General features: G+C 46.2%; 1 protein-coding gene across 3 annotated transcripts in view; it reads right to left on the bottom strand.

The window, feature by feature from the left end:
- Positions 1-231: 231 nt before the first annotated feature.
- The window catches only part of BCL2L11 (BCL2 like 11), a 40198-nt gene continuing 19739 nt past the window's right edge, over positions 232-20690 (bottom strand). For all 3 annotated transcript variants that reach the window (XM_069494582.1, XM_069494583.1, XM_069494585.1), the window contains 2 exons: positions 14711-14820; positions 232-645 (listed from right to left, as the gene is read on the bottom strand). In XM_069494582.1, coding sequence (XP_069350683.1) covers positions 547-645; positions 14711-14820 — 209 coding nt within the window. In that variant the 3' untranslated portion in view covers positions 232-546. The remainder of the gene's footprint in view (positions 646-14710; positions 14821-20690) is intronic.

Genomic DNA, 20690 nt, shown 5'->3' with positions numbered 1-20690 from the left:
GAGGGCATATCACACTTCTCCCTGTTTAAAACTTCTGTAATCTCTAAAAATAAACTAAGGCAGCTTTATAAATTAGCTGGCTCAGTTTCCACTGCAGGGTTTACATAATCCTCTGAGATTGGGCAATAGGTTCTTAAATTTTTAGTACAAAAATCGTTCATGAGTTGGTTAAAAAGTTTCCATTTCCTTTTTGAAAAACCTGTTCTTATTAAAGAAGGTGGGGGGAAAAAATACACCACATGTAAACACCATTCTTGCATAAAATCCTGCTCCAAAGAACCATGGTTTGTACATTTAAAAAAAGAATTCTCCCTCATTTACATTCACAACTTCCATTAGAAAATTCTGCTGTGTCGAGGAACAGAAAGGTCAAGTTCACATCCAGGTCGATGTCTTCTGACCATGTCGCCCGCCCCTCCGCACGCCTCCTTCTCTCGGGAAGAACCGCTGGCTGCACAGGAATGGCACCAGGAGACTGCGGTGCTGGGGCTTGTCGGCCTGAACAAGTGAAATGTCTGCACGGATCTCGGCTCCGCCAAGAGCCTGTCAATGCCTCCTCCACACCAGGCGGACAAGGTAACGTAACAGTCGTAAGATAACCATTTGAGGGTGGTCTTCGGCCTCTTGGTAATTATTCAAAAATACCTGAAACAACAGAAAGAAGGCTTCTTAGTTTCTCCCTGATTTTGGGGGCAGGGAGGAGAGGGGAGGGTACGACCAATCCCATCTTAATCGCTATGGAAGGCACCTCGTAAAGAGCAGTGTGTTGTCTAAGTGCAATTCCTCCCTGAGACTGCTACGGGAACTTGTTTCCATCTCCCCTGCAAAGGGAAGATGTCACCATAGAAAGGGCAGGCATACCAAATGAGTTTTTCCTTAAAAATAGAAAGAAAAAAAAAAAAGCAACCAAAAGAATGTTCGGGAAACACAAAGAGGATCCTTGACTCCCAGTGCTCAGGATGGCAGACTTCGTACAGCGCTGGAGAACAGCCGCCTCAGTGGAGCTGGTGTGCCACGGACAAAGGCAGGGGTGGGCGCAGAGGGGCAGAGGGAAGGAAAGAATGCCCTTGGAGTACGTGTAGGAACCATCTTGCCATCCTGGTCAGCTGGCATTCAAATATGTTTCAGACTCTCCCCAAGGGTGCATTTCTGGTAGCCGTAATTTATTTGAGAAACCAGTGATTTGGAGTAATTTGCCCTAAGAAGCTAAATAAAGTGGTGCAGCAATGCACCACTGCGCCTCTGGCTGCTCAGCTGCGATAAACACTGGGCCCCAGCGGGGTGCCCACGGTCACAGACACAAGGCGAAGGCCACCCCCACCCTCCCACACTCCAGTGTTGTGGGGAGAAAAGAGCAATTAAGAACAAAAAAAGCCTCTCTGCCAGTGACCAGCGCATGTGTATTAAGAGCTGAGAAACTGTTCAAAAGGAAATCGCCAGTTACTCAAAGCTTTCAGAGTCCTCAGGTCTTCCAGAGCAACCCACCTTTGGATTCTAATCCATTTGGTGGGTAAGTGCAAGGTGTAAATTCAGTGTAGCCAAAGAAGGCAGCAGAACACATCTGCCCCAGCGCTATGAGCTACAACCTGTTTCACTGTTCCAGTCTGAAGTCTGCCCCGGTCATTTCCTTAATGACTAACCCACACCTAAGACCAGCTGCGTGACTGTCTACAGCTCTCCACGAAGTCCTTTCTTGTTCCGGTGGGGGAGGCTTCCAGCACACCATCGTGGGAACCACTGACCATGAATCAGGCTGGGACAACTATCCCCTCGCAGACCCCAAACAGCCCCCACAGACACCAGCTGCAACTGGAGCTCCCTTCTCTCCACTGTTTACACAAGCTCTCAAGCGCCTGTCTGACAGAATGGGACTGTGATAAGGCCAGGGCATTTCCCCTTTTCCTTCCATAACAAGATTGGAGGAAATCAGCTTTATGTAAGCGATTCCTGTAGAGGCACTCTGTAACCACAGTCTGTGATTTTTATCTGTTTTACACACAAGATTGCTTTGTTTTGATTTAACTTTCAAAATTACTTTGCTTCTTCTGTGTGAGAATAATTTAGGGGAAGGTTAATTTTAGCGTAGACTAATATTAATAGATTTAGAAAGAGCCTTATTCAAAATAAAACCACGACTTACTAAAACGAAGAAAGTGTGTGCTATGATGGGCTAAGTCATCAATCCAAGGTGGGAAGTCTCGTGACAACCTAGTGTCATCACCGTCCTCAGCGTGGCCAGACAATGGGGCTGACTGGGTGTGTACAGTCAGAGTGACACCCACAAGGGGACTGGGTCATGGGAAGGACAGACCCCAACTGTTTACACTCGGCAAGTTTCACGTTCTAGTACAGGCAGCCTCTGAGGGCCGAACTCCCCCACCCACCCTCTGGGGGCAGCAGGTGGCGGTGACTGGGGGTGAGCAGACGTCATCTCATAGGAGGATCTTACCAAGCTTCTAGAGGTCTGCTTTCTTCTCAACCGTAAGGGACTCGGAGGTAGTATTCAACGACATGCCAGGACGAGGGGGGCGGGGGGACAGAGGAAATTTTGGCAAAAAGAATGCCCAATCCCTCACTAAGGAGAAGATGCTACAGCTGTCTGCGGGGGCACCGGGATGCCGGCCCTCTCAGACAGGGGGCATGACAACACGGCACACGCTGTTAAGCCGACGAGCAATTGCTTTTGGACAGCGTTCAACGGGGGAAGCCATTACCACTGATTCAAAGAGCCGTGCCAGCCCAGAAAGCCCTTGACAGCTGGCACAGCCGGCTGGGGCTGCTGCTGGCACAGGGCACACGGCCTGTACTGCGGAAGACAGCTGGGGGACAGGCTACTCCTACTCCTGGCAGACTGGCTGCCCTCTAATTCCTGCAGCCATAAAAATTAGCAGGGCTTACAGTCTGGGCCTGACGACACTAAACTGGGGCAGGTGGCCCAGGGCCGCACAGAGTGAGGATGCAGAACCCAACACTTAGCACGTGCGGATCACCGACAGTGCAGCCAGCTCGAGTGGGAGGTCTCCCTGCGATCTAGACAGAGGAGGAGCTGCGGCTACAATTCAGCTTCTAAACCAGGGCCTTTGGTTTTGGGGTGGTGTAAGGGGTTAGGATGGAGTTCAAAGCAATTAGAGAAAGCCCTCTAAGACGAAGAGCATTGGTGAGAGGTCAATGTCAGCATATACCTGGTGGGTTCTGGCCAGAGCAGCACATCCAAGACAGAATTTGAAAGTGCTGCATCATGGGGCAGTCATCGGTTGCATGCAAGTCTGACAGTAAGGCTGAGCCACACGCTGTGATTTGCAGTGCCACTGGTCCCTGACATCTCAGGTGGGGCTAGGACAGCAAATGCACCGCAGGAGCAGCAGCAGCAGCGCCTGGCCCTCCTCCCCGACACCTGCCATGTCTGCGGGGCCAGCCCCGCCTGGCGTCCCGTGAGTCTGCCTCGGCTCCGGTGGTTCTTAATCAGATGGACGAGGCACCTGTGCATCAAAGGTGCATTTAAGTCCTGCCACTCCAAAGGGGGAATATAAAAAATCAGACTGCCTTTCCTGATTAAAAACAACTAAAATAAGTATAATCAGGAAAGAAGTTCCATCTCCCTCCTGAAACTTCTCCTCTGTGATGGGCCACACTGTGTCCCCTAAACTCATGTGCTGCAGTCCTGAGCCCTGTACCTCAGAGTGTGACTGTACTTGGAGATGGGGTCTTCGATAAGGAGATTAAGTGAAAAGGAGGTCACTGGGGTGGGCCCTAATCCAAGGTGTCCTTGTAAGAAGAAACAATTGGGACTCAGACATGCACAGAGGGGAGACCACATGAGGACGTGGGGAGAAGACAGCATCTACAGATCAAGGACTGGGGCCTCGGGAGAGCTACCGCTGCCCACGCCCGGATCGCAGGCCCCCAGCCCCCACAGCCGTGAGCGGACGCGTTTCTGTCATGTAAGCCCCAGTCTAGGGTGCGGTGAGGGCAGCCCTGGAAGACTCACACCCCTTTCATTCATGCCTACCTGGCCTTCTTGGTCCATCACTCTTTTAGTGAAACTAGCACTTTGTAGATCAGACTTGGGCAACTAACAATGTTTTAGTCTAAATTGCAAAAATACTTTAAAAAGATATATTATAATGACTCATTTGAGTGACGGAGATAATTTTAAAAAACCAAATTTGCTTTTGAGTACAACTCACGTGATGGTTACACAAATACAGTTCTCCCCTCTCTCACGCACACACAACCTCACAAGTGCGGGAAGAGGAGGGCCCCGTCCTGCTGGGTCCCTTCACCTCCATGGCCTCAGTACGGGCTGCATGTGGCTGGGCCATCTGGGGAAAATGACCGCTAATGGTCATCCCCCATGTCCACAGATGACCCCTGAGGAGCCGGGTCCTGACAGTCCCTGCCCCTCTCTGGGCAGGGGCTGCGGCAGCCTTGCCCTGATGCCAGCCTGCGCGACGGCAGGGCTGGACTCCACAGCCCGGCTGTGTACCTAACCAGGTCTGACGGGTCATAGCTGTGTCGCCAGCACAAGATAGTAAACAAGATAATATGGCAAGGACAATACAGAGGCAAATAAAATGACAGAAAAAGCAGCACCAGCCAGAGAGGTGAGTGGGGGAGCCAGGGCGGGAAGGCACCAGCGCTAATCCCTGCACTGGGCTCTGAAGGGAAGAGAGGGACTCGGAAGGACAAGAGGAGAAAGGGGGTTGCAGGTGGAGAGATGAACCTGGGCACAGGCAGGGAGGCTTGGGGGCACTGCGTCTGAGAAGGCGCAAACAGCTCAGCAAAGAAGATATTCTACACAGTGAGTATCTGACTTCTCATAAACCAGAAGGAAAAATTATGTCAAGTTACAGGACTATTCCTGTAGACAAGTCCCCTCAAAGTGGAAAGATGCCGTAGGACTCAGTCTCCAAGCTTCCCTGGTACAGACTTGGACACTCTAAGATTATCTTTTCATATCTAAAGATACGAAAAATCTGAGATGGTGTCCAGAGCATACGGCAGGGAATTCCTGAATAGTTCCTGATGCACTCATGTGATACCAGGCGACGCGGACTCATCTGGGTGGCAGCTGGGGAGGGGCTGTGCCAAGGGAAAGTCCCAGCACGGGGTTGCTGCCAACTCACCAGGGGCTGCAGCGGCCCACACAGCGAGGAGCTCTAGGTGCAGGACAGGAACATGGAAGCTCTGAACTCCGACCACCACCACCCTGAGCCATGCTACTTGGGGCTGAGGACAGGGCTGGAGGGTGACTAAGCACAGCCCCAAGCCACCACCACAGCCTTAGCACTGGGACATCTTTAATTTACATTTGGAACCATCAGTCAAGTATTGGGGAATTTAATTACATTTTAGTGCCCAAATAATCACAGCAAAAACGATGCTCTCTTGCTCCGTCCAGGAAAGCAGGTGCTTGGGAAACAAAAGAGGTACTGACCCCAGGGAACGGATCAGGCTGACCGCCAGAATGCAGAATGCAGCTCTGGATTCGGCTTCACCCTCCTGCAGGGACGGATGAGCCTGGCCTCTAAAAGGCAGCCCAGGACACATCAAGCTATTGGATTTTGTGTGCTCAAGCTTAGGCATAGAAGAATCATCACTCATAGCCACCACTGAATGAAACGACTTAGCACATGATTTTCAGTCTTCACAACAACCGCAGGAGCCAGCTTAGCTCTCCCCATGCTGTTTTGCAAACAGTGTAACAGGCCAAGAGGCAGCAATTGACTTGAGGTAGCAGTACAAGAGGGTGGCAGGGCCAGGATGAGTACTCTGGGGCCCACACTCCCTGCCAAGAAGGCACACACACCCATTACCTAAGACGATATGCAGGCTCCCAAAATAGAGGCAACACGGAAGCTGAATACCTGAGGCAGGACAAAAGTCAAGAGAGATCTCTGGGGCTAGCACCTCTTCCTCCTCCTCACAGACCACGTGCCTGCGCCCGGGGAGGGCTCCTTCCTCCTCAGACCTGAAGGAAGCCTTGTGTTAGGCTAACTGAGGTCATAGACCGAGCTTGGGCAATGAGAATCGAGAACCACCAACTGATTCCAACAACCCAGCTAGGACTTTAGCAAAGCAACAAACATAGTCCAAATCTATGCTCCAAAGGTAGGGCCAAAATCCACTAGGCCAAATGACAATCAATATAATACACACGGACACTCAGCATTACTTGAGGGGGACTTACAATAAAAAAACACACGGATGTGTACAATGTAATAGAAAAACATTAAGGGAGATCAGAAATGACATCAAGAAAGACAATTATCCTAAGAACTAGGGGTGAGATTCGCTGCAACAGAGCCACACTGTCAGGTAAGAGTTTCCCGGCAGGCAAAGTAACAAGGGAAATGTGACATCATCTTCATTATCATATCAAAGCGAGCTCAATTCCAAATTCTAAGAAACAAATCAAAAAGCAAGTTGTACCTACAGAACTCTGAGACTCAGAGGAATTTAAATGTTCAAAAACTCGCTTCTTATAGAATTTCAAGACTCAATGCTTAAGATGTCCTAAACTTAAAAAAAAAATAGATTTATCTCTAAGTGGTAACATGTTATATAGGAGACTGAATGCCGTACTATGAGACCAGAGAGGACTCTGACAGAGGGATCTCTGCTCCAGGAATGGGCAACTGAGGATGCAATGTTATCTGGATGGTGTCTGCTTCCCCAGGGACCATGGGACAGAGGGTTTGGGAGGGACATCCAGGAGCTGAGAACACCCAGGGGCCATCACCGTATCTTCCAGAATAGTGCTGGGCATTGGCATAATCAAAGGTGGTGGGGGTTGGGGGGCAGAAGTCACCCCGTGATTCTGATGGCAGATCAGCGTCCACGATGTGGATCTCTTCAGGAAGATCCAGTCTTTCTCCACTTTCAGGCCAAGAACCACAGTCAAACAGCAGCTCATACTGCAGTGCTGGTGCAGTATCCACTGCTGTTTTCAGGTGTCAGACCAATGCTGCAGCAGCACTGCCCAGAGATCAAATTCACTTTCTATTTACCACCAAAGCAATGGGAGCATTTGCATAACTTGTACCCAGTGCGCTCTGATGTCACAACAGCTGGGGACAGGGCACCAGGGGAGCTCCTCTCCCAGATATGTACGGTGCCTCCACCCCCAAACCAGAAAAGTACTCTTCCCCAACACCGTGAAGCCAACAGAGCTGCAGCTAATTTGCTACGGTGACAATGTGGTCCTCAAAAATCACATAAAAACTACATTTGCATGACCCAAACTTTTGCCCTATTTTCAATGCATCATTTCAAAGAAACTATTACAGTTAAGGCTTTTGTCAGGACAAATAATCTCTTCCCAGGCTGCTTCCAGTTGGGGCTGCTGCACATTGTGGTCTTCAGGAGGTAGGACACACCCCTACTTGGTGGGTCTCTCACATGTCAGACCCCAGACTCCAGCGCTGGAGCTGGCTAAGATGAATAACTCCTGACCACCCCTTCTGAAGTCTGTCACTGCTCTATGGCCAACCACAGAGACGACAGACTGTTCTTACATCCCCTGTGTGAGGCACCACGAAATATTAGCTTCAGAACAGGAACACACTGTTCCGAAATGCTCCAGCCTCAGAAAAATGCTAAGTGAGACGTAACGTACTTTAACCACAACTAAAACCTCTCTGCTTTGGTTCAGCTGGTAGAAGTCTAGCGAGGGATGATGCGAGAGGCTTATTATTTTTGTAAGCCTGCAGAAGGGCCAAGCCTTACTTTGTATGCACCTTCATTTCCTCCTCAAGAGATTAAAAAAAAAACAACCCCAGTTAGACTCCTGAGTCCCCTTCGGCAGCTGCATCTCCTGGTGGCTGCCTGTTAATGGCCTACGTCCCACAACTGCAAGGCAGCCCTGCAGGGGCAGGCACCTGCCCGACAGACGGAGCGCTCACGTGGTGTGAATAAACACAAGGCCTCCAGTCCGACACCCACCCAGCCATTCAAACACACCCCCGTGTACGCCCAGACAGACTCAGCACATATCCGTAGGGTTGAATTTGCAACTTGTTTAAAAAGCAGTTCTGAGTATTTAAAAGACAGACTGGTGAACAGTGTTCCTGGCATCTCCCTTTCCAAACTGTGAAGACTGAGTTGAGAAACATTTCAATTCTAGTTCAAAGTAAGAGGAAACAATTATAATGACAACAAATGACAAAATTTTCTAGCTCTGTCTCTAACTGTTCTCTTCAACCTTCACCACACCCCTAAGGGACAGACCAAGAGTGTGTCCCCCTAAAGGTCAAGGGGTAGATCTGACTCCAATCTCCTCTAACTTCTTTGAGACATATTTTCCTATGAGATCACCCTGTCCTCAACCAGTCACAGAAAGCCCTCCTTTGGAAAATCAGCAAGCCATGGTCGAGACATCCGAACCACATGTCCTCCCGAAAGCCTAAGGGGAAGAACCAAAGGGGCTCGTCACCTTCTCACCATGGCACTGGAGTATGGAAATGACCTGCCATGAGGCAGGAGAGAAAGGCTTCTAAAACCAAAACACCAAACTGCCTCCTCCGACTCTAAGGAAAACACTGGCTGAACCTGAAAAACCGAGTCACTGATAAATGGCAGGTACCAATTTTTTCAAGCTATTTATGACTGCTTTCGTAGGAAAACTGCCATTCTATAAACCCATGTGAGTAAAGTGCAGGGCAACCCATCATTTTGTAAGTTAGGTCGACCTTCAGTTTAATATATTTCACAGACAGTAACAGAAAGCAGCTTATTTTATCAAACTCCAACATTCAATTCATGAAGCCCTCCAAAGAATGCTGAGAATACACATATCTGGGTTTCTGTTCCATTTGTGCGATTACCAAGCAAGCTGTAATTTAGGCCTCTGCCTTTTATCTTACTTATAGAAGAATGATTGTCATTTATAAAAACAACAATGAGACAGCATTGGGTATTTCACTTCGTACAAAGGAGAGTACATAAAGATTGCAAATTCATATATAGTACAGGAAAATGTTAATGTACTGACACTTCAACTAAATTTTTGTTTCCATCAAAATCAGTCTGCAGGCCATTCTACTCTTTTTTTTTTCCCATTCTACTCTGTCTGATTCAGGGCTATACTCCGGTCTACATGCACTTCAATCAATTCATGCCTGCACATGCCCTGCCCAGAGTAGGAAGTTGGCAGTGTAAACAAAGATGCAGTTTCTCATGATCAAACAATGAAAGGGTTTTCACCCATTTCTTGCCCCATCTAGAGACTCTGCTGTGGCTTCATGTGCAGCCATCCACTGCAGTCCACCACTAGGACACGCTCAAGTCACTGATGACCAGGAACAGTCCACCTGCGCAAGAGTGACAAGCTGGACGGCCTGATTGTGAAGCACCTAGAAAGCCACAGCAGCTAAACGATCCCAGCTTTGGTACTGGGGGCGGTTGGCGGGGATGTTAGTTGCAGAAGGGATCCAGTTACTCCAAGAGCAAGTGTTTTTATATTCCGAAGGGCCTCACACCTCCTCCAAAGCCTCAGAGCACAGCCTCAGCCCATGGCCAAGACTCGGATGCCATTGCTCCAGAACTGAGTTGCGCATCTGCAGAGGAACACACCATGACCTACATGTGCTGGCACTGCCTCCCGCAGATGAACCCGCATGTGCGCTCACGCATGCAGTTCCACAAGTGATGGAAGAAACTGGCAGAGGCTGTTCAAGATCAGTAAGAAACCTGGCTGCCTCGTGTTGATGCACCCACCTGTGAGGAAGAGAAGGTGCAGGCTGTGCCGCTCAGCTAAAGGCAGGCTGCTTGCCTTCTTCATAACTTCCAGAATAAAGATTTAGGTTTGCAGAGAACTTCTCTTTCCCCCAGGCCTACGAACATCCCTATGCAACCCCATCACCGATAGCCCTCCCCTCCCCGCTTCGGGGTCTCCAAAATGTGCCCCAAAGAGCAGCGCTGGATACAGGAGCGGCAATGCTCAGTATGCCGTGTGGGCGCAGTTCCCTCAGTGACAAATGCCTTCTGAGGGCTTTATCCCACAGCGCGTTCTCCGTGCGCCCGCGCTACCGGAGGGCTCGATCCCACAGCGCGTTCTCCGTGTGCCCGCGCTACCGGAGGGCTCGATCCCGCAGCGCGTTCTCCGTGCGCCCGCGCTACCGGAGGGGAGGGCTCGATCCCACAGCGCGTTCTCCGTGTGCCCGCGCTACCGGAGGGCTCCATCCCGCAGCGCGTTCTCCGTGTGCCCGCGCTACCGGAGGGCTCGATCCCGCAGCGCCTTCTCCGTGTGCCCGCGCTACCGGAGGGCTCCATCTCGCAGCGCGTTCTCCGTGCGCCCGCGCTACCGGAGGGCTCGATCCCGCAGCGCGTTCTCCGTGTGCCCGCGCTACCGGAGGGCTGGATCCCGCAGCGCGTTCTCCGTGTGCCCGCGCTACCGGAGGGCTGGATCCCGCAGCGCGTTCTCCGTGTGCCCGCGCTACCGGAGGGCTGGATCCCGCAGCGCGTTCTCCGTGTGCCCGCGCTACCGGAGGGCTGGATCCCGCAGCGCGTTCTCCGTGTGCCCGCGCTACCGGAGGGCTGGATCCCGCAGCGCGTTCTCCGTGTGCCCGCGCTACCGGAGGGCTCCATCCCGCAGCGCGTTCTCCGTGTGCCCGCGCTACCGGAGGGCTCGATCCCGCAGCGCGTTCTCCGTGTGCCCGCGCTACCGGAGGGCTCGATCCCGCAGCGCGTTCTCCGTGTGCCCGCGCTACCGGAGGGCTGCCAATCTGGACAAATCGGCATCATGTGCCTCCCGAAGGGCTGCACCGGGGAGGACACCTCACTTCTGCAGTCTTCCCGCCAGAAACGCACAACTTGAATCTCATCGTGCAGAAACATCAGACAAACCAAATATAGGTAGTCTATAAATGACAACTGCCCTGACCCTTCAAAAATGTCACTGTCATAAAAGACAAACAATGAGGGACAGTTCCAAATTAATGGAGACAAAGAGATAAGACCCTTAAATTCAATGCATAATCTTTCATTGGATCTTGGGCCAGAAAATTCCTTTTTTAAAATTTTTTTGCTAAGAAGGTATTTTTGGGACAGTTGGTAAAGTCTGAATAACATCACAGATCAGATAACAGTACTGTAACACTATTAATTTCCTGATTTTGACAATTACACTGTAGTTCTGTAAGATAATATTCTTATCCTTAGGAACTATACAATGAAGTTCTTAAGAGTAGGTAAAAGGGCATCAAGACTGCAATTTATTCTCAAATAGTTCAGAGAATAACATGTACACGCGTATAAAGAGGGAGAATGCTAAAACAAACATCGCAGATATAACAGGGTGGCTCTTTGTACCATTCTTGCACCATTTATGTAAGTCTGAAATTATTGTCCGAAATCCATGTAACTTGTAGGAAAACGCCAACTGAACAGAGGGGATGGGCCATCTGGGAGAATGACACTGAATCAGAGGAGAAAAGGGGACATGCACCGAGACTTTGCGCTCACCTGTGCCTCTCTCACCTCCTCCTTCAAGGACTCAGCCTCCACGGCTCCGTCTCATAAGCTTCCCCACTGCCCTTAAGTGGACTGAATACATGACAACTACACGACAACTTCCTCTATTTCTCTAACTGGAAAAACGGGAAAATATCCTGTCAGGCTTCACAAGGCTCATGGTAATAAAAGACTAACACTTTAGAAAACGTACTGTATCAGTTTAAGCAAACAAAGACAGTAAATATTTAAAAGGCTAATATCCACCCTAAAGCAGCCCAGCAACATACACTAGCTCACTAAGAGGTGTAATTCCCTCATGAAGAAAGCACATCATATTAACTCATTGTTTTCCAAACTGGGCCCCCATTTCCTCCCCAGATTTCTGCCCCCAATTTTCAACAATGGAACGTTAGCGTGATTACAGACAATGGACTGCTTTTAATCTAACAATGATCAAGACAGCATCTGCCTGTGGCTTTGGGGGTCCTTGTGTCATGAGCCAGAGTTTCATTACAGTGTTTTCAGCTGTATATTTATAAAATCTAAAGGATATACTGGCCTTCATTTTAGAAAAATGAGGTTATGACCTAGAATCTACTCCTACCCCTTCCCCCCAATATATCTCAGCCTACCAAGAAAGCTAAAGTACTTTAATTATCAGTGACTGCATGTTTGCATTGGATTATTTCTTAACATATACAAAATAAGATTCACAATAACAAAATCTTACCAATCAAATAGTACAATGAAACTAACAAATTTATTTTACCAAAAGTATGGGGAACAATAACTCGCATCTCATTTGAAAAAACAGGCATGACCATCTTAAGCACACACTTAAACATTTTTTAACTGTGAAATAACACTGGGAGAAGAGGAGGGGAGGCAGGCTATGAACTTGGTAGATGCTACTATCTCGTCCTCGATGGAGAGGCAAGGCAACAAAGACAACCCAATGGCCTGTGTTTCACTTGCACGTGACAAACTATTTGCCATGTGACAGTCTTCATGAGGGGATGGCCAGAGACTTAGATGTGCTCCAATCCTCATGCCACTTTGTGCCCATGTCTTGTCACTGGCCACTGTGGAGGGGCATCAGCCAGGCCCACCTGGGCAGGCCCACAAGAAAGCCTGTGGAGTCATTCATTCACACTTCATGGTTTAAAGAGAAATTTTACAAAATATCCTTAAACGTATCCAGCTGTGTGGCCAAAGGCTCTGACATGATCCCTGAGAGTGGAGCATTGTGCTGGCTCATCTCAGCATCTAGGCCTCCTTGCAGTACGTGGGCTGACTTCGAGGGCACCAGGGCCCACTGCCTCATCCCTCCCGGGGAGCCCCACCTAAGTCAGATCCAGCCCCAAGCAAAGCCCCTTCCAACAGGGGAAGAAGACAGGCCAGCAGGACGGGCAGTTCATTGCCTAGGCTGAGAGAGGTCTCCAAGCCCATTAGAAATGATCTTTCCTGCTGGATTCTGGACACAATCCCAGAATCAGGACTCAAATATATTCGCCTGTCCTTTTGAAGGACCTATTTCCTCCCCACTTCCTTCCTGAATACACAGTGGTCCTGCTTGTCATCAGTTCTCCTAGTCAACCAGAGAAGAGCCAAGTCTAGTCACACACAGGAACACCAGAGTCCTTTCAGATAAACCAAGGGAGAGGAACAGTAACTTTAGTGACAAATTATAAAATCAATCAACTTTCCAAAAAATTTACCATTTCAGATCTAGGCTGAGAAGGAATTCATGTTCTGTGAACTGGTCCATGTCATATGGAGGATACCAGGGGTTCTGCCAGCTAAAGACAGTATCGTAAGAAATTCCTAAGCCCATTTATCCATGTGATGCTTCCCGTTTAATGACAGAATCATTACTATAGCACACTTCTCGTCAAACACATACATCCCCCATGGGAAGGTAGAAAGAGGATCTGATATGTTTTCAGACAGTTTCTTGACCCCCTTATGGAGATTCTATATTGAAAAACTGAAAGACTCCCTTGTCATGGGACAATGGGACAACTGTCTAATGGGACAATTTGTCTAAAAGAAGCTTAAGAAGCTTCTGTATATAATAGGAAAATAAGGATGATTCAAAACAATTAACAGGTAATATCATTTACTGAGCAAGTAAGCTAAAAAAGAGACTAACTTTTAAAGTTACATAGAAACACTGGGGTATCCTAAGCATGACCTCCCTCCAGAAGAAAAAAGAGATTTAAAAAAATCTTTAAGAAGTACTTATATGAAACAACAATGTTCAGAAAAAAACAGCTAGAAGAGAAGTGACGAAACAAGAGTGAATGATATTAACAACTGTTAACACTTTCCACAACATAAGACTAAGTGTCTTCCTTTTGGAAACATCAACTGAAATATCTTCATATGAGGTGTTTAAAAATCTGTGAACAAGTCAAAATCACATTACATCACACATCTGCTAGTGCACCCTGTAGAGGGGGCAGTCCCACATGCTAATGGTCCTAATTCCTGGAGTTAAAGCCTATACATTTTAAAGTATCTCCCCTGTGAAAAATGTGTCCAAATGGTCACTTACATTGCTACCAGGTAAAACAAGTAAACAAACAAAAAATGCACGAAGATGATATAGGGCTAAATTTTTTTAAAAATCAAGAACACACCTCAAAATTTAAGCGGCACTCAACTGCCCTCACTTAAAGTTCTTACACACCAAATTTCAGGCCACTAATTAGTGGCTTCCTAATACATTTCAATACATGAATGCCCAAGGACAGCAACGGGCTAAGAGAGGGGCAGCGGCTCCCTGCTCCAATGCAGGTCACCTGGCAGGTCCCAGGAGAGTCCTTCATATTATTAGTACTAGTATCGCTCCCTTGGACTGAGTGACGACAGAAATTTTAAAATTTCTTTAACTTTCACCCAAACTGCCTAAAGGGAGTGTAGAAACACCCTATATGGATTGAAAACTTTATTAATAATATTTAGGAGGGAATATTTCAAAGCCTATTTTAGCACTGATGTTTTAAGGTCTGTGCTCATAAAATTCCTTTGCTGCCTCCTACTGTATTTTAGGTAATTGCCATCACTTAAACTCGGCCATAAAACCAATGGAAAATGGGAAAGGAGAAACAATGGAAGAAACACAGGCAACACCTTTCCTTTCTCTATTTCCAGAATTAGCATGTAATTGTGACTTATCACTTTCTCTTTTTAAAAAATATGGTGTGGAGGGGGAGGGTGTGAGGAGAAACGGGGGTAAAGAAAAGATCATTACCCTCCTTGGGTAATAAGCGTTAAACTCATCTCCAATACGCCGCAACTCCTGCGCGATCCATATCTCCGGGCGCATATCTGCAGGTTCAGCCTGAAATTGCCTCATGGAAGCTGCATTAGGAAAAAAAAAAAACAAAAATCACATTGTGGTCCATGGATCACTGAGAGAGTCCCAAAAGTAACTTTCTAGAAGCAAGCCCATCTCACATACAGTTCCATGTTTCTGGAAGCTCTCTAACTTCAAGAACTACTATCATGCATTAAGGATTATAGTGGCAGAGTCAGCTACATAACTTTGGTTAAAGAATAAGAGGTATAGAATAATCTCCTTTTTCAAAAGTAGAGATTCAGAGTTGCAAGAATTAAAAACATCATGGCCTATTCATACACACTTCCATTTCAAGAAGGCACTCACAAAAAAAAAAAAAAAAAAAAAAGATACAGTAAATATCCCCAAAGAAGTATGCTTGAAACCTATGAGAACATAAAAATTTAGTTTGTCAGTAAAATAACCATATTGATTTTATTACAAGGTAAAAATTCCTAGGAAAATTTCAAATATCACCTAGGAATATGAGATGAAATCACTGTCCCATTCAAAGCAAAGTAAGGGAAAACCTGAGAAACCGGAATGAGTTGGTTCCTACAGAAGCAGTTACAGTGTTACAAGCAGCCAGTCTTTAGAAGTGCTACCAAATGGCCAAATGAAAGCATAATTGCATGTTTTATCTCAATATTAATGCAGCCAATAAAAATGGGTTCAAGTCTGCAAACACCACATGGGGAGAGGAAATGTTTTGGTCTAACAGCAATGGCATTTTGAAAGGAGAAAAAAGAGGGAGGATCGACCTTTCATTAAGCTGTCACTAACACTCACACCCAGGACATTCATCCGTTTGCTAATGAAACCATTAAAAGCCATGTGGCAGCCAAAACTGAAGGAGAACATAAATGTGAGTTGTCAAGAGATCCCATTATGCATTAGGAAGATAATATTCTCCATGTACCACAAGGAAAAGCATCACACTCAGGGGCGAACAGTTTAGTAACGTGTGTACATGCAAAGAGATAAGATTCTTGGATTTCGGCTAATGTTCACATGCACCTATGTTAACTTACTGTGAAACGGGGCATGTTTAAAAACGTGTTATGGTTTAACCAGAGCAAAATGTGCAAAAACCTATGATAACTGGACTTTGACATAACATGAATATAGCTTCCTGTTTTGTATTTTTGTAAAAGGTCAATAAAACTGATACTGATTCATAGCTCTATAAAACCACTTAAAAGAGAACACTTCGAAGAGCTTTTGCCAATTTTTCTCAAAACTCTTGCCCCATCTTCTCTGTCCCCCCCAGTCCCTATCTAAGTGAATTCAGCAATGATACCACGAAGACTGGGGGCCTGAGAGAGGCAGGGTGTCACAGGAGCCCGGTGGGTGAGGGTGGATGGGTGGGGGGCACACACAGAGCCCCTCCAGAGTTATCTGCGCTCTGAGAATAGGCCAGAGGGAAAGATGCCAAAGGAAGCTCTGGTGGAGGACACAAAGGCTGATGGGGGTAGACTTTAGGACGAGTCAGGCATGGCCCCTGAATATACATCCAACCATATAAAAAATTACCTTGGCTGTACTTTGTTGCACAAATAATCCTAACGGTAATCTGTAAAAGTCTATTAAAATTACATTTTGAGGAACTAACATGGCAGAAAACAAAATCTCTGGGTAGATGTGAAGCCAGGTAATGATGCTGTCGTAGTTCATTTCCGTTTCCTGAGTTTACAGCCCTTTAAAGATTTACTCTGTGACAGGTACCAAATCATAACCATTCTTTCTACGCTATCAGAAATCAAGTGTTCTAACTCAGAAGTTTTAAGAGGTTAGTTCACCTTTAAGGGGAGGGGAAGGGTCTTTTGTTTGAGTGTTCACTACATGAGGGTCTCACACAATCCTCCTTAAGGCCCCAGAGGGAGACGCATCTGCCCATACACTCAGGTGAAGTCCAGCAAGCAGGACGCCGTGTGGTCACTCACAGGCCAGCACTGCCCACCTCTCCTGGGCTTCAGAGCCCACCTGTTTCTCACTACACATGTTTGAGAGAGAAAACTGCCTTGAAACCAGAGTCAGAAATGAAGAAAACACCAATTATCAAAAGAAAATCTGGGAACTACAGATTAATGTTTCATAAAGGCGGCTGACCAGTAGAAATTACTGGCCAAGTTATTCAATATTTAATAAATCAAGATATTCACTAATCTACCCCACAAACATGAATGTCCACAGGCCAGACGTTGTTCTAGGAGCTCCTCTGGGTATAGCACCCAAGGAGACCACATCCTGTCCCCATGGGGCTTATGTGCTTGTGGATTAATTTCAACTAACTGCTAAATTTCTTCTGGACAAGGATATATTTATGTTTTACACTTCTTATAACACAAAACAAAAATAAGTCCTCCTGTTAATTTCCCCCAACCCACAGATGAAGTCTACTGAATTCTACTTAACACCCTTACTTCTATCTGTGGTTTAGAAAGTTCCATCTGGCTCATGCTTGGGCTGGCAACTCGAAGCACCATCAAAGGAGTCAGTCAACTTCTCAAAACTACACCTAGTGAGTGCATCAACCTAGCCTGCCACTGAGGGGAAAATATTCAACTTGATCATCTTAGAGATAAATGCCCTGTTGTTTTGGGGGAAAGCAGATAAACAGATGCCCTGAGGCCGGGTGCGGCGGCTGAGGCCTGTAATCCTAGCACTCTGGGAGGCTGAGGTGGGAGGATGGCTGGAGGTTAGGAATTCGAGACCAGCCTGAGCAAGAGTGAGACCCCGTCTCTACTAAAAATAGAAATAAATTAGCTGGACAACTAAAAATATATAGAAAAAATTAGCCAGGCATGGTGGCGCACGCCTGTAGTCCTAGCTACTCGGGAGGCTGAGGCAGAAGGATTGCTTGAGCCCAGGAGTTTGAGATTGCTGTGAGCTAGGCTGATGTCAGGGCACTCTAGCCCAGGTGACAGAGCAAGATCTCTGTCTCAAAAATAAATAAATAAAATGAAATAAACAGATGGCCTGTTTCTTCTATGGAAAGAAAAGTTCAGTAGCTAACTGTTAGGTGGCTTAAATAAAAGTGTAGGTATAAACATGCTCATGAGGTCTGGGGTGGGAGCATGGAGTTCTCAAAAACCATGCCACTCCATTCTCACTCCTATAATCCCACCTGGATACTCAACCCAATTCCTCCCATTCTAATGTAGTCAACCTATCAAAAAGATAACTCACACTGACATTTCTAGTCTATAAGAAAGATAAGTTCAAAAGCGTAAATGTTTTATTTTGCTATCTGCAATGTGTCTGACAACCATTAAGTGTTGATATTTAGACATTAAAATTGCTCTTTATTTGAAACAAAAGGTCTTATTACTAAGTAGAGAGATCAAATTTGTAACGTACAAGGCAATTTTATGTGAACATAAAAAAATTCTACAAAGGGAAAATTCTGATGAGGTGCATTTTTACCCATAGAAAATGTAGTTTCTGCATTTAGGAAAGCACTTTATTCCATAAACCTGACACTAAAACTTAAAAAACAACAAAAAAACACAACTGAACAAACAAAAAAACCCAGCACAATAAAACATAAACACCTCTCAAGGTAAAGCTACGCCAAAGCTGTCATCTGCAGTGAAAGCTCCAATCCTGCAAAGTACCAGACTGAGCCAGAGAGGACTTCCTAGGTCCAGGTTTTCTTTTTCTTCACTGGTAACAAAAGGCACTAATCAAACCTTTCATAATGTAACTTGTCACGCACAGGCAATTTCATCAACAGTGTGTTACGTCAGCTGAATTTTCATTAAAGCTCTTAGAAGTATTTTTTTGAAATCCATACGTTACTGGTAACATTATTTCCTACGGAAAATACCATGTGGTATAATTAATCCATTTTTCTCTCCCAGTGAGGGTAAGGGAAGGGGCAGAGGAGGGCATTATCCAATGCCAAACAATTTAGTTACTCAAAGATGCATGTTTCTTAATTAACACCCAGTTCTGGTTCAGCAATGGAACTATTTTCTAACTCATAAGGTAATTTAAAATCTCAAAAGTTCAGCAATTGAAAAAATTAATACCGTGGTTAAGTGGTTGATAGTGAAATCAGGCTGGGGCTTTCAGAAAGGACTTTCTGTGATGCCTCCAGTCAAGGCAGGGGAAAAAACCAAAACAAAATGAGACTGTCAATTCATAATGAGCTCAGCATCAGTCACACTAAACCTTCTGAACTCTTTTAAAGCTCACGAGCTTCCACCCCACTGTAACAAATGGCAGGTGCTCAAGGAACTGAAGTCACATCGTGACATTCACCTCGTCTTCTGAACCCTGCTGTCCTTCACTCTGTGACAGTGCTGTGAAATGACATCTAATGACTCGGGCATGCGTGCTGGGACGGGCGGTGCATGGGGGCATGTCACACATAAGCATTCTCCGCTGCTTATTTGGGGATGCGATTGTCACAACCCTTAACGCATTCCCAAAGGGCAGCCACTGTTTCAGTTCCCACCTTATTACTAGAGTTTCAAGTGCAGCACCAAATTAAAATTCATGGGAGTACTTCACTCTGTACTGTTTTCAGATGTTCAGTCATCTACAAATACTGGGGCAGATTCAAGATTAGATTTTAAAGTCATCGACATGAATCAAGCTCTGAATCAATATTCAACTCAGAACTGAGAATGGATTTCTCAGTCCCCAAAGACATGGAATGCATGACTTGGAAAAAATGGCTGTGTATTTTAAACACACAGTGGAACATATTTAGCCAAGTAAATGCACACTCTGTCCAGCACTTGTGGGACACAAGTCAGGCCCAGCCAGGGACTGAGAGACTGTGAGTGGAAAAAAGGCCCCTCCTTCAGACAGGGCTGTCCATCTCTATTCCCTGAGGACATCCTGATTTAACCACCAGAAGCCATAGGACCATTTCCCCGGGGACTCTGAAATCAGTTTTAAACCAATTCCAGAAGAGATACTCCAAGAACATTTAGGGGAGACACTGCCTCCACAGGTGGCCACCCTGAAGCTCAACATTCATTTGGAGAAATAAAAATTCTGGGATGTTTATGCAACTCAACAGTCCCCTTATTTTTTAAAAAATATTTTCAAAAATATCTTTCTCAATTCAGTTGTCCACAGCTACAAGAGGAAGGAAGCAATCAGGCCAGCCCGCCAAGGTTTCCTTACGAAACCCACCTGAGTGATCAAGCTGTTGCTATTCCCAGATAGCCATAAGGCAAAAGAGAATAAATGCCATCACGGTAAGTTTTACTTCAGTAAATGCTTTCTGCTAGCATCACCTGTTGGAAATCTTCAACTCTGATGGTTCTCGGAAATAAAATGAGCCAGAAACCAATTACACACACACACACACACACACCCTTCTCCAGGTCTATTTCTCACTTGTATTATTTTTTGGCACAGCCTCTATCAATTCCATTGAGCCACTGGATGAAAATTAAAACTACTAGAAAATAAAGCATTAGTATTTAGCACTAGTACTCAGTTTCCTCAATCTGTTTTTCTCCGGTACACATGTGTGTCAAGCCTGGGCAGTCACATGAATTTAAGAGAGTGCTTTAAAAACAGCTGCTAGGATAAAATACCATCAATAATTGTTTATGAGATGAAGTCAGTGTTTTCATACTTACTCTTTCTATGTGTACTGCCCATTCCCTTTATGTGGCCCTGAGTTAGAAGGTCAAAACAAGCTGCTTTCATCAATTTCCAGTCCAACCATTTGGAAACTGCCAGTAAACCAAGGCTGTGAGGTTGGACAGAAGTCTGGAAACTAGTGCTCTTGAGATTTTCCCTCTTTCACCATTATCTGTTTCTTATAATAAAGTCCAAGGCTAAAGTCATTAAGATGAATGTGCTATGCCTTTTTTCTCATTTCTTATTCATCATCAGAAGATCTAATCATCCATGTCATCTGAGC

This window comes from Eulemur rufifrons, chromosome 19, assembly GCF_041146395.1.
Source record: "Eulemur rufifrons isolate Redbay chromosome 19, OSU_ERuf_1, whole genome shotgun sequence".
Lineage (NCBI taxonomy): Eukaryota > Metazoa > Chordata > Mammalia > Primates > Lemuridae > Eulemur > Eulemur rufifrons.
This window is presented reverse-complemented; position numbering and strand designations above follow the sequence as displayed.